At 35.5% G+C, this 14,281-nt stretch overlaps 1 protein-coding gene across 2 annotated transcripts; it reads left to right on the forward strand.

The window, feature by feature from the left end:
- The first annotated feature begins 1,277 nt into the window (after window positions 1-1,277).
- On the forward strand, window positions 1,278-14,012 carry LOC121384497 (nuclear hormone receptor FTZ-F1 beta-like). 2 transcript variants are annotated; one of them, XM_041514905.1, is made up of 6 exons: window positions 1,278-1,351; window positions 4,093-4,923; window positions 5,751-5,930; window positions 9,049-9,482; window positions 10,519-10,771; window positions 12,255-14,012. In XM_041514905.1, exons 2-6 carry the CDS (start codon window positions 4,095-4,097, stop codon window positions 12,509-12,511), a joined length of 1,953 nt encoding a protein of 650 aa, XP_041370839.1. In that variant the 5' UTR covers window positions 1,278-1,351; window positions 4,093-4,094; the 3' UTR covers window positions 12,512-14,012. The 2 variants fall into 2 exon arrangements, with proteins under 2 accessions (XP_041370839.1, XP_041370838.1); XM_041514904.1 differs by lacking the exon at window positions 1,278-1,351 and adding an exon at window positions 1,467-1,574.
- The last annotated feature ends 269 nt before the right edge of the window (window positions 14,013-14,281 follow it).

Genomic DNA, 14,281 nt, shown 5'->3' on the forward strand with positions numbered 1-14,281 from the left:
ACAGGTCACAGCAGACGGAAACGAGTAACTGATACGACTCCATACAGGTCACAGCAGACCGAAACGAGTAACTGATACGACTCCATACAGGTCACAGCAGACCGAAACGAGTAACTGATACGACTCCATACAGGTCACAGCAGACCGAACGCTTCACAGTTCAAGCTTCTTCTTTTTTAATTTTTCGTTAGTTTTTTTTTTCTGGTTTTTTTTTTTTTTTTTTTTTTTTCTGTTTTTTTTTTGGCCTTTTCTTTCTTTTTTCTTTCTTTCTTTGTATGTATTAGCGCCAACAAGAGCACATTCAAAAATACACTTTTATAGTTTTTTAATCCAGTTTATTTGATGGTATGGTACCTACTGATATGGGGGCCATTAAAATATTACGTAACTCTCGAGGGGGTGGGTGGGTGTAGGTACAAACGTTATGTGGCGTTACAGGGGGTGGGTGGGAGTATTTAACAGCGTTACGTAACAATTTTTCTTCTTTTTCTTGTATTATGTCATGAAGACAATGTTTAACGTAGGCCTAGCTAGTTATAGCTAGACTTATACTCAATAAGGATTATAAATCGTGTTAAAATCCGTATCTGCGCTTTCCCAACTTACAAAATAGTACGTTAAAACTAAATTGCACCCATCACATTACTTGTTTGTGAGGGGGGGGGGGGGGGGGGTTTCAAACGTTAAGTAATATTTTTTGGGGGGTGTGGTGTAGCGTTACAGTGGGGAGGGAGGGTGTCTAATTTTGTCCAGAATAGCGTTATGTAATATCTGAAAGGCCCCTATTGTGTTATTTCTCGTCTCAGGGAATGACATATACAATAGAGAAAACTGCAGATTGCGACAGAAGATACCAAACTGTCAGCTTCTGTAAGCATAAAACTGTTTTTATAAATATCTGATTAAATCTAGCCGTTTAAACGGGACACCATGTATTACACTAGTTCAAATTGATCTCTACAGGCGTTGTAGGCCTACTGTCAGAAATTGAATAGGTCTACAATTTATAACGGTGCAAAATAATATAGGATTACATATTTCTTATCTCAGTTGGGTTTTTTGTTGTTGTTATTTGTTTGTTTTGTTATTTGTTATTATTTGCTCGATGTGAACGACATTACATTTTAAACAATGTGATAAAATATTGATAAGCACAGATCTTGGCCTATTCCATAGCAATATGTAATTGAAATAGCGGGCTAGAAAATATGAAACGTTTGTTGCCGATGCTACTTCGTTAAATTTCGTGTACAAGTTACGACTTTTGTCGAATCCCAGCACCTTATAAATGAATATTTTGTTGTCGTCATTGTCTGCAAAGCGGATACGCCATGTTAGTTCTTGAAAATTGGTAATATGTTACAACCATGAATATATCCCTGTACCCTTAATACTGTCTGCGTAATCTATTTTCTTGTTATTCCGTTATGGGGCCGTGAAGGACGAAAATCGGTTGAAGGTCATGGCCGGAGGGGTCGATCAAAATGACAAGTCGGGCTGTCTTTGTCAAAATTGTATCAGGGCGTTGTTTTCTAATTATATGATTTAAAATTTATTGACACAGAACATATTCAGTAAGTATTGAGACTCAGAGTCGATCATTGTTAGTGTTATTTTTACGATTTCGATTAGTTCACTCGGGCTTTGTTTCCAAACACTGCCATGTGCAATTTTTGGCCTTCACCCATCAACCACAATGAATGACCAGCGCGCGACATTTCCCTCCCAAATTTTTACAAATTGATTCCAAGAAAACGTCTTTGTTAAGTTCCTTGTTCTGATACATTTGTTTATTATTTACTTCTATCAGATTGTTTTCCGATGTTGTACCTTTCTTGCAGGCTGGGGTGTTTTGTTCGTGTGCTTGGTAGAACTTTCCAAAGCAAAAGTGTAAACAAACCCCAAATTGACTTTGACCTTGCTGTGTAGGTGGGCCTTGACACTCAGTTGTAAGGAAAAATACTATTTGTGATTGGTAGTGAAAAATAATAACAGATTATATATAAATGAAACCTAATTCCAATATATCTGCATTTAATCTTAGTTGGGGTTGTTTGGGGTTTTTTTAATTTTTGGACAAATGTGCTAAAATATACTAATATTAAAAATGTCACCTTTATGTACTAAAATAATATTCAGAATTTTAGGACCAATTTTTTAAGTATTTAATTTAATTGTTTTTTAATATGTACATTGAGATGAAAACTGCAATTTCAGAAGTCATAATATTTAATATTTAAAGCACTACTCCCCACTCCAGTGTCTAAAAATCAGATTGATATATAACCCCACCCCTGATAGGCACATGTGTAGGAAGTTGTGCAGAGGAAGGTCTAGACTGCCAAGTCAGAGTAGTTTTTAGGGATTCAGGTCATGCTCCCCCCCCCCCCCCCAAAAAAAAATACTTTTTAAAAATTTGCTTGGAGCAAGGGGGGATTCAAGTTCAACCCCAAACTCCCCTCTGCACATGTGCCTGCCTGACATCATTGGATAGAAGAGACAATTTATTCTGCATTATTTAATTATTGTTTCTTTTAAATATTAAATAGATTGTTCTCCATTTGTTGCTATTGTTAAAATGTTTGTAATAGAGCCTTTTTAACAACTAAAATAGTGGTGTGTGAAAAACAACCCACCTGCAAAAACCATCAAAACATCGCGAGTCATTTTTAAAAACCCAGATGTATGTACGATTATCTCATCTGCTATATAGCTTGTGATTCTGTTATACTTTATCCAGCCAGTGCACCACGACTGGTATATCAAAGGCCGTGGTATGTGTTATTCTGTATGTGGGATGGTGCATATAAAAGATTCTTTGTTGCTAATCGAAAAGAGTAGTCCATGAAGTGGTGACAGCGGACCCTCTCTAAACTGGAATTATCTGAAAAACGGATGTTTTCTAAAGTCCAGTGATTTACACATCTTTTAACATTAAAGTTTACCTCTTTAAACCAGAAACCTCTCTAAACTGAATACCGGACAAATAATTCAGTCCCAAACTCTTTGTTTAGTGCAACTTGTACCTCTGAAAACAGGTCGATCAGATCGTTGTTAGTCATTATGGCACCACTAATTGTTTCGTTTATTGTCACTTTGCTGTCTTTGGCCGGATTACCTGACTGTGAACATACCAGTGAAATATACACATGCTCAGGTTAGCCACTAGATGTGTAATCACCGTGACATATCACACATAACAATAAAGTAATTAAAGATCAAGTGACAGTTTTGATATCCATAACAAACACATTTATAGTTTGCTTCAAGGATCGAGAAAACAACAATGAATTTAATCCAGTCTCTTCCTATAGTTTCAATTTGATATTGTTTTAAATCCGTTATTTAAAGTGTAGGCAAAAATAATGTTGGCTTTTTGATGTCTTAAATATGTCAGTAGCATTTTATTGTCATATGGCTTTTCAATATGGAAGGTCCAGCTAAACTTCACCGTATTGCACTATCACTCGATGTTAAACTTAAAATTATTAGAAGTTTTAAAAGTATGTAAGCAAATGTTAAAATATCTTAAATCAAAGATTGTTGATCGCATTATTAACTGTTGGATTCATATTCAATACATATATAAAGCCAGTTGTGAATAGGATACCAGTGGAAACAAACAACAGAGTACAACAAATGTTTTTGTATTAATGTAAACCCCAGAAAACCGGACACTTCTAAAATCGGACAAAATTCTTAGTCCTATGGATGTCTAGTTTAGAGAAGTTTCACTGTAGATATATATTTTACCAGGAGTTGCCCATATAGTGGCAGCAGGTTTCCTCATTTAGCTCTTGACTCAATGTCAAATAAGCTATATTTAACTTAGTCTCCAAATGGCCAGTTTAAAATGTGCTGAGATGTCATTAAGCAAATATATATATGAGTTATTATTATTACTCTGAAATAATCTTTTTAAATTTACATTTTTTATTTTGTTGTTGCTATGTTGAATTAACCATACTATATGTTAAATTCCAATTTGCCACATTTTAAAAAACCCCTAAATATATGTTGTTTTATTGCTATTAATTTATTATTATTTTATTTATTTATTATTTTTTAACAATTGTTTTTATTATATTTTAGCTATGAGTGTGACGAGTGAGTTGGGAATTTCTCCAGTCTTGCTGCAGGCGATCTCCCACACATTGACCTCCACCGACCGCCACCCTGACCGAACAACCTGCATCACATCGTGTCGGTCCGTCACCATGGAGACAAAACCCATCCTGACGGCCAGCAAGACGACAGTGTCACACATCCTACACAACATGAATGAACCCGTCGCTGGTCTACTGCCCACCTCCACCACCGCCATAGTGGGGACCAATACCTCCTCACCTATAACCTTTGACACAAACCCCCACAACGAGAAAGAGATACAGGATCTGCTGGGAAATCCAAAGATGTCTTCTCCGATTGTAAGTGTCGATGAAGGGAAGGAAGCAAAGGATTGTGGGTTTGTCGCGAATCAGGACATGAGTATGGTGAACGTTTTAACAGCTCTTGCGAGTCAGCATCTCAAAGCCAAGGTGGAACCGGCCGACGGTAATGATCATTCTTCCCAACCTGTGCAGGAAATCGTCGCGGACGATGGTACGCAGTCATCTAACCACCAGCAAGAGCAGCAATCACAGCAACAGCAGATCATTATTTATTACAATAACGAGACTTTGGGCGTTCCGTCACCTAGCAACGATGTGGTTGTTGGGGAGATGGACGCAAGTGGGGATGCGGGTGGGGGGTATCGTATCGTTATGCAGGCGGAAAGGGAAGAGACGACGGAGATGGGTGGGCAGCAGCATATTGTCATGGAGATGCCAGCAGACACCATTCACCTCCCGTCCGGTGTGCCAGAAAACAGTGTTATGCCTGAGTTAGGTCAACCGTGTCCAATATGTATGGATAGAATTTCAGGTTAGTTCGGCATATTTTCTTTTTAACCCTAAATAGGATATCTTGTGTAAAAATCAGACATTGTTCCTCAATCGGATATGGGCATAATCCACTTTGTGTTCGTCCATCCATTTATCCATCCATCCATCCATCCATATTTTTGTGTTGCAGTGGCTCATTTGTGTATATTTATATGTACATGAGTTTATTTATTTTGTAATTTTAAAAATAAGTAGATATTATGTAATTATAATGGTTTTCTTTTAAGGCTGTTTAGAATGGGTTTAAATTTAGTTAAGTAATGTTTTTGGAAAATGTATTTTGGTGTATAACAGCCAAAAATTGTATAAAATAATGAATCAATAAATTGTTGTTTCCCACCAAACAAAATTTAAACAATTCTTGTCATTATTAACAATGCAACTATTCAACTAATATGGTTTGAAATATACAAATAAGTTTCTTTCATCTGTAACAATGTAATTTTCGTCATTTGATCTGAGGATAACTTTTATTTTTAGTGATTCCAATCAGAATCCAATAAATCATGCAGCAGAAAAAACACACTTTATAATTATAATTATTTGGTTGGTCTTTGTAGTTCATTGATTATTTGATTTCCATATATACTACATTCAAACAGTCAGTTAAGTTCTAGTTACTTAGCTTCAAAAAGAAATTCAGCCAATAACCATTGTTTGGTACTTGTATAACAACATTTTCCCCATGTATAACAACATTTTCCTCGTGTATAACAACATTTTTCCTCATGTATAACAACATTTTTTCCACGGTATTATACAGATTTAAATTTCTTTCATTTAAATATTTTTCCCATTTACCTGCAGGTTATCATTACGGAATCTTCACGTGTGAAAGTTGTAAAGGCTTCTTCAAAAGAACTGTACAGAATAAAAAGTCGTTCATTTGTCATCGTCAAGGGGAATGTGATATCAACATTTATAACCGCAAAAAGTGTCCAGCCTGTAGATTCACCAAGTGTGTGATTGCTGGAATGAAGATTGAAGGTAAGTAATGCATGGGTTTGACTTTGAATAAAAAGACAAGTTTTTATTCAATCTTGCCAAAATGTGGCATTGTTTCTATCAGAAAATAAGGCTAATACCAGTATGTTTTCTTCTTCTTTTTTCTTTTAAATTATTTTTTAATGTATTGTTCTCTCTGTGGAATGGTGCATAAAAAAAGATTCCTTGCTGCCAATCAAGTGGTGGCAGTGTGTTTTCACATGTTCAACACCATACAATGGTAAATAAACTAATTTTTAGAGCGTTGGTAAATAAAGCATTTATTTTTTTAGGTTTTTATATATTTTTATGTTCCGGTTATGCAGTGAAATAAAACGAAAGGTTTGATTGTTAAAATTCTACATTTTTCAGTTTGACTTAAGGGGCAAAGACCTATTGGAACACTAAAAAACCAATATGATACATCATCTCATGACAAGGTCATTGTAGTAATTGATATTTTGGTAATTAATAATAAATAAACGGGTTCACACACAAGAAAGGATTTATAGAGTATTAAACAAGCTGCCATTTCATATCATGTTTATGTCCCTTGTGAAATAATGTTCAGTTGTCACAAGCTTTAGCAAGTGACAGTGAAAATTATTTCACAAGGGACATAAACAATACAAAATGGTAGCAAGTTTAATATCCTATTGATTACCCATAATCGATGTTAATTTATATCACTCAAACTCGTTTGATTGACATACTTGTACGGTTGTAGTGCAACAATCGATGACGTCGAAGTGTTATGTCGAAGTGTTATGACTCGCTTGGCATTCTAGTGGGATGTATCACTTTGATATGTACCAATATATTTTTGACAATATCGTTAATAAAAGGGCATCTAAATCATAGACTGTGATCATTTTAAGAACATTCTGTTGTTTTCATATATTCATAAATTTTCTATTATTGTTTTCTTTTCTCTCTATTTTTGTATGCAAATACATTATATATTATAAAGTGTATGTCAAAATGACATTTACTTTTAATGGTCCTGAATACATACACATTTATTAATTTATTATAGTTGAAATTATGTTATTTTTCATTAATTACATTTTAAATTTTGTAAATTTGAGATAGATTTTAGTCTTAACAGGTCCAACTATAGGTTTTGACTCTTTCTGTCTGTCCATTTATCCATCCATCAGTCTGTCTGTTCTACATGTAGTTTTCCAGTCTTTTTTGTAAGTTATCCAGAGTTCAACAAATCCACTAGCCCGACGTCCTTGGCTAGTGGTTTTTAAGTTTGGACTAGTGAGAAATGCAAAACCACTAGCCCATAGGGCTAGTGGTTCCCCCCCTCCTTATCGCTCAATCGTGTTTTTTGGGTTTTTTGTCTTTTTGTCTCAGCTGAAATATCTTTTAATAAATTTGATTGTGAAGTTTGTCATCGAATAATATCAACAATGCAATCAGTATATAATAATAATCCACTTGAACTAGGTCTGCAACTGCAGTAACATGCTATCTCTACATCGCCACAGTTACAGCATGCATTGTTTACTTTTCCCTTTCAAGTTTCTGGCACAGGAAATAAGTCTAATGACATGCGTGTTTTGATTGGTTGGACACGTCACGTGGTAGTTAATCTCGCACATATGTTTTAGGCTAAGAACTTAGAAATCACCAATCGCGACGACAGGTTAATCTCAATCAAGTAAACCCCAGTCATGCTTTGAATTTCAGTGTTGGTTTATTTACCTATTGTTTTCTAATTTAACACTTCGCTTACATATGGTTATCGGCAACCAGAAAAACAATTTTCTTTAATGGTAACTGCACGTGCAACGACTCGGTTTTTCCTATTACGTGTAACGGTTTGGATAATGTGTCGCAGCTGCCGATAGGCTACAAGATAATACCTTTTTTTGTTCATCAATTAACAACGGATTAGATGTCGCCGTTATATTCTTTTGATACTGATCTGACACGGGATGATGCCCTGTATTTGAGCAATTGGCATCAGCGTTCCTGGTGACCTAAATAGTAGGCCCTAAATGTCACTAACCACTAACCAACTAACAACTAACCTACTGTCCTCGACAGACAGCCCAGATAGCTGAGGTGTGTGCCCAGGACAGCGTGCTTGAACCTTAATTGGATATAAGCACGAAAATAAGTTGAAATGAAATGAAACTGTATAACCCACTACCAAATACACTGAACCATCTGTTACCGTGTGTCACACTGTCGTACCCTCATTTAAATTTAATTATTTTGATAGTGGGTTTAGATACCAATCATGAGCTCAATTATTTTCCCCGGGGGAGAGGGCAAAAGTGAAAATGGGACAATGACGATGGCTCACACTTGACAAAAGACCAAACGTACAACACGATAAAACTGAAAGTTACAACATAATTTAAGTGTTTGTTTTATTTTACTGTTATAGTCGTAAATGTGTAATCTTACAAAAATTAGATAAAAATCCAGTTATAATTGATCCAGAATTTGGGCTAGTGCTTTATCTTGGTGGGCTAGTGGTTTTCACAAATCCACTAGCCCTGTGGCTAGTGACTTTTCAAAATATTTGTCATACTCTGTGGTAGATATTATTACAATGCTTTTATTTAACTTTTAATGAGTACTGCAATTTAAATGCATATCTTAGCAGTGCCATTCAAATAGTAATTCTCTTAATTTTGTTTAATTCAATTATTGGGTGTGGAATTTGCTTATGATAGTTAATAGTCGTTCACTGTTTTAGTGGAACCGGACACAAACAGTTGTAATTACTACTTAATAACTAGGAATTAACCCTTCATGAGTTCATTCGAATGCGGTCCTAATAACAATTATGACATTAGTAATGTGTCGTAAAATGGCACTAAAAGCACGTGGTTTATATATTAGCTGGCTACTAAATATAAGTGGCTGGCAACTAAAATATTATACGTTACTGGCCAGGGAAGAGTATTGGCACATTTTTGACCTAGTTATGGCCCTTGAACTTTGGAGATATGATTATTAATTGGGACCAGTGTTATAGCTTTACTCTCAGAATGCTTCTTTAAAATGTAAATAATGGCTAATGTTGTTGGACAATAAAACATGTTGCATTGTTGTTGTAATAAATTTGTTTACCCATTTTTTTTCGTGATCATGGCAGCGATTCGGCAGGACAGAACTAGAGGGGGCAGGAGCTCATACGACGGTTGCTCTCCGCACGGCAGACCCAGAACGTCACCGATACCAAAAAAGATGCGCAGGTACCCAGTGGTTCATCGGAAAGTTGACGATAACACACATTATTCACTGGGCAGTGGGACCCAGGTGGAAGTTAGCAAGAGCCAGCTGGTGGCCATACTGAACCACTCGAGTACGGAGCCGTTGTCGGGCGGGAGCACTATTCCCGAGTTGTTGACGGACATTATGAATCTGGAACCGTTGCTGTCGGACGAAGAGATTCCCCTCGACATGATCCCTGATGGGATAGAGGAGAACGAGGAGAGTCTGTATACGTACCTGATGCAGATTACAGAGTTACGGCTCTACAAGCTCGTGCGCTGGGCTCGCAATCTCCCACAGTTCGGAGCAATATCGGTAATATTGTCGTCAATATAATTATCTTCTTTTTTTTTTTTCAAAGTTATTATAATTATCATCAATATCAGTAGTCTATCATAGTTTATGGCATAACATTTCATATTTGAGGAATAACAGGGATTTATCCAGGTGTTCTGTGGGTCTGAACATAGGCCACTTCACTAAAGAACGTGGCACTGAAAATTGTCAATTTCTATGCTAACAATTCCCAATGTATATATATATATATATATATATATATATATATATATATATATATATATATATAATTCATTCATTCATCAGTGGTGTACTGCATCATTCAATGGCCTGAAAAAATGTCCCAAGTATGATTTATTCTGCTAATATTCCCAGTTCCATCAAAAATGAGAGCCTGGCAAAAAATCCTGTTAAAGTTTGCTGATTAAATTATGCTTCAAGATATTTGCCTAAATGTTTTCAGATCATTTTTGGAAATTATTTGTTCCTATACAATTTTTAAATTTATTAATGTTATACTGACTAACATTGTTGCATCCTATTATATAATGTAAGTTGAGGCATCCAAAATAACAGGCTTTGACTTTAAGGCTCTATCTTTTAGTTGTGAAAAGCATTTTATCATTGTGATTCTTTGGAAAAGAAATTAAATTGGATGTATAAAATTACATTTAGAGCTTAATATCAATTGAGACACCTTAATATGGATGTGAATTCTCACAGATTATTTTGAAGAGTGCAATTTTTTCCTTATCAACATTAAAAAATAACTAATTTTTATACAGTGAAACCTCTAAACCAGACACCCATGGGTCCAAGTAAAAGTATGATTTTTAAGGGTATCCATTTTTGATAGGTTCGGTTCTGTACTGATATTTAAAAAGGTATAGTGAAAATCGTCATGTTTTGAGAGCGTTCCGCTTTACTGGGTTCAGGTTAGAGTGTTTTTGTTAACTTTTTGACATTTTTAAACAAAAAGCAAAAGTCTGTGTAAGGAAGTTTACAAGAGTTGTAAATTGCCATCATCATCATGTTTTGCATTTCTTCAATTCAGACAGATGATCAGATCCTGCTGTTACAGAACTGTTGGTCTGACCTCCTGTGTCTTGGGGTCAGCTGGAGGTCAATTCATTACCCAGGTGCCATTGCTCTGACGGGAGGCAAGTCACTTCCTCTGGAGCGAGCCAAGCAGCTGGGGTTCGAGGACTTGGCCTACAAGTTGATATCTTTGTCGGAACATTTTAGAAAACTCAAAGTCGACAAGTACGAATATGTGGCTCTTAAAGTTCTTTTGCTTATCTCCCCTGGTAAGTGCATTCTTTATTGTCCAATCCAGTAGCCCTCAGTCCCGCTTTGTTAATTAGTTAGTCTGGACAAATGGAAATCATCAACTGTATTACTATAATACATAGGGCACTAGCCAAAGCTTCTGTCAGGGTTAGTAACTTCTCAAACATTTGTCAAACTCTGAGAGGATTACTAAGATGGCCGCACCTAGTCTAAAATTAAAGGGGGAGGGGAGAGTGAAAAAATGCTCAAAAATGGTGCTTGTGTTATAGGAATGAACCTCCTTGTAAGACCCATTCTCTGATTGGATTTTTTCTATCTCAATCAAAAGTCCATGGTTGGTATATCAAGTGTCATGGTATGTGCTGTTCTGTCTGTGCATATAAGAGATGCAGGGCTAGCTCTGGCACTCGCCAAATCCGCCAATTACGAATTTCGAAAACAGTTGGCGAATATTATTTTAGTTTGGCGAAATAATTTCAGGTAATAATTGACATTTTGTAAGTTTAATAGACAATTTTGCAAAATAATTTCATGTAATAATTGACATTTTGAAGTTTAATAGACAATTTGGTAAAATAATTTCATGTAATAATTGACATTTTGAAGTTTAATAGACAATTTGGCGAAATAATTTCATGTAATAATTGACATTTTGAAGTTTAATAGACAATTTGGCGAAATAATTTCATGTAATAATTGACATTTTGAAGTTTAATAGACAATTTGGCGAAATAATTTCATGTATTAATTGACATTTTGAAGTTTAATAGACAATTTGGCGAAATAATTTCATGTATTAATTGACATTTTAAAGTTTTATAGACAATTTGGCGAATTGTTTTGCTCACCCAGAGCTAGCCTTGAGATGTGTTGATGTGAATGGGAAAATGTAACGGGTTTCCTCTAAGAGTGTATGTCAGAATTATTCAATAGCCGATAAATCAGTGCATTTTAAGAGGGGAAAAGTTTTGTTTAATGACACCACTAGAGCACATTGATTATTAATCCATCGACTACTGGATGTCAAACATTTGGTAATTTTGACAAATAGTCTTAGAGAGAAAACCTGCTACTTTTTTCCATTAGTAACAAAGGATCTTTTATATGCACCATTCCATTGACGGAATAGCACATACCACGGCCTTTGATATATACGAGTCGTGGTGCATTGGCTGGAACAAAAAATAGCCCAATGGGCCTACTGACGAGGATCGATCCCACACACTGACCATGCATCAAACAAGTGCTTTACCACTGAACTACATGCCGCACCCTTGTGCTTTAATGGTGTCATTAAACAAAACAGATACAGTGAAACCTCTCAAGACCGGACCCTCTGTAAACCGGAATTCCTTCAAAAGGGGGCAGAGCTTAACCTCTCTAAACTGGATCCCTCTTAAAACCGGACATTTGTCTTGGTCCCAAGATGGTCCAGTTCAGAGGGGTTTCACTGTATTTTGGTTGATTTTTGTACCACACTGTGTGCATGTTTTGTTTCAGATGTGAAGGGCTTGAAGGACCCCAACAAGATAATGGAGCACCAGGAGAAACTGTCGGAAGCGCTGTACACCTACACCGCCTGTCACAGCACACAGCAGCCGCTCAAGTACGGAGAGATGTTGTTACGCCTGCCCGAACTCGCGCGCATTAGCTTTATCGGCAAAGAACTGCTCCTCAATAGATTGCCAGCAAATATGACTTCTTGTGGCTTGCTCGTTGAGCTACTAAAGGGAGAGAATGCAGCAAAAGACATGTGATTCACTGGTTGAGCTACTAAAGGGAGATAATTCAGTAAAGACGTCAATTGCTGGTTGAGCTGCTAAAGGGAGATAATGCAGTGAAAGATGTGTAACTTGCCTGTGAGATATTAAAGGGAGAGAATGCAATGAAAGGAATGTGGCTTGCTTGTTAAGCTACTGAGGGAAAGAGTTGTTAAACTACAAACTTTTACTAAAGGGAGATAATGTTGTGAAAGATAGTTAACTTTCTCGTGGAGCTATTAAAGGGAGATAATGCAATAAGACACGGGTAGCCTGTTTGCGTCAAAACAGAACCAGTGAATTGACATAACAATATACTAAATAAGCTAAATCTGTTATATAGAGGTTATTGCCAGAGTGCATGTTGGTATTGTCAGTATCATATATTAGGAATAAAAATTGTATAATGGCCTCATGGGTTATAATCTCATTAATATATAATCTCAAGCTTAATAGAATATCTTTTTTTTTAGTTGTAAACTTTGTACTAAACTATAATTCCAGTCAGCCATTACTCTATTCATATGATATATGAATATGTGACTGTCAAACTTGAATAACATTATTTTGAATACTACATAAAAATAAACTAGAGCATGACAGGTTTTTTAAAATTGTTTTTAGAATGCTAGAAAGCTTTCAATGTAAAGTTGCTATTGAAATGTTTTTGTTTGATGGCTTACATGTGTTATTAAATTCTGAGTGTGTGATCTGTAAAATATCACATACTTTTACTACATTGATATGCTACCTATTATATGATTTAAAAAAAAAGATTTTAGATTTTAAATTTATATCAACATTTCTCAAAACACTTCTCAAAACATTTTACAAAACATTTCTCTGTAAATAAAAAAGTTTCTTAACAAATTACAATAAAATAGTATAGATGAAATCTTTTGATTCAGAGGTAAAGATAAAATGTTGAAAAAGCAGTTTCACGTGCATTGTTACTAGTAATTGATAACGCAGTACACAGACTAAAGGCAAAACAGTACATACAGTTACTTTTCCTTTGCTGTTCCATCAGTTTCCGTCACCCCTTTACAAAGATTGGAGTTGCGATCTTATTGTAATTTGTAAAAAAAAATCACCTTTTATTGACAGATTTATTTTCTTCCAAAAATGCATTGGAAGTTGATTATAACATAATTTTTTTTTTTTTTTTTTTTTTTTTTTTTTACTTATGCAAATACACTAGAATTTACTTATTGCACTGATGAAAGGTGAGAATGCTGTGAAGGATGTGTAAGTAACTTGTATTTATTAAACTTGTCTTCATACTCCACTGTTCAGCTCCCAGTCAACGTGGCGTTTTGTTGATTTCTTAAAGGGAGAGAACCCAATCAGGAATATTTAATCAAGTGGTATATATCTCATTTGAATGGATATTATAGACGGACAGACAGACTATGTGTTTCAGACAAACATGACTTTTTGTGGTTTGTTTGTTGAGCAGCCAAATAAAGGATGAGCATGCAACAAAGGATTGTAATTATGGACCATATATGTACTTTATTTGTGTTTGTGGCTCATTTTACTGTTACAAATAAAAAAAGACAGATAATCCTAGATTGGTGCTAGGATTTCTGGTTTGCAAAAACAGAAGTGTGAAAAGTCAGCTATGGAACCAAATAATTTATATGACATGAAGAAAGTAATGGTTAGAGCTATTTGTGCGGTAACACAGAAGAGTTAGTCATGTTCAGCTATTTCGTTACTCCAGACAAATCATGAAATATCCGCATCTTTTTCTTGAGGACAATT

The sequence above is a fragment of the Gigantopelta aegis genome, chromosome 10 (assembly GCF_016097555.1).
Source record: "Gigantopelta aegis isolate Gae_Host chromosome 10, Gae_host_genome, whole genome shotgun sequence".
Classification (NCBI taxonomy): Eukaryota; Metazoa; Mollusca; class Gastropoda; order Neomphalida; family Peltospiridae; genus Gigantopelta; species Gigantopelta aegis.

What these genes read in the sequence shown, in the direction of transcription:
- LOC121384497 (XM_041514905.1), top strand. Translation starts at nt 4,095, where the DNA reads ATGAGTGTGACGAGTGAGTTGGGAATTTCTCCAGTCTTGCTGCAGGCG. An exon ending in CACAGTTCGGAGCAATATCG is followed by an intron (nt 9,483 to 10,518) that starts GTAATATTGTCG and finishes TCTTCAATTCAG; the next exon opens with ACAGATGATCAGATCCTGCT. An exon ending in TCTTTTGCTTATCTCCCCTG is followed by an intron (nt 10,772 to 12,254) that starts GTAAGTGCATTC and finishes GTTTTGTTTCAG; the next exon opens with ATGTGAAGGGCTTGAAGGAC.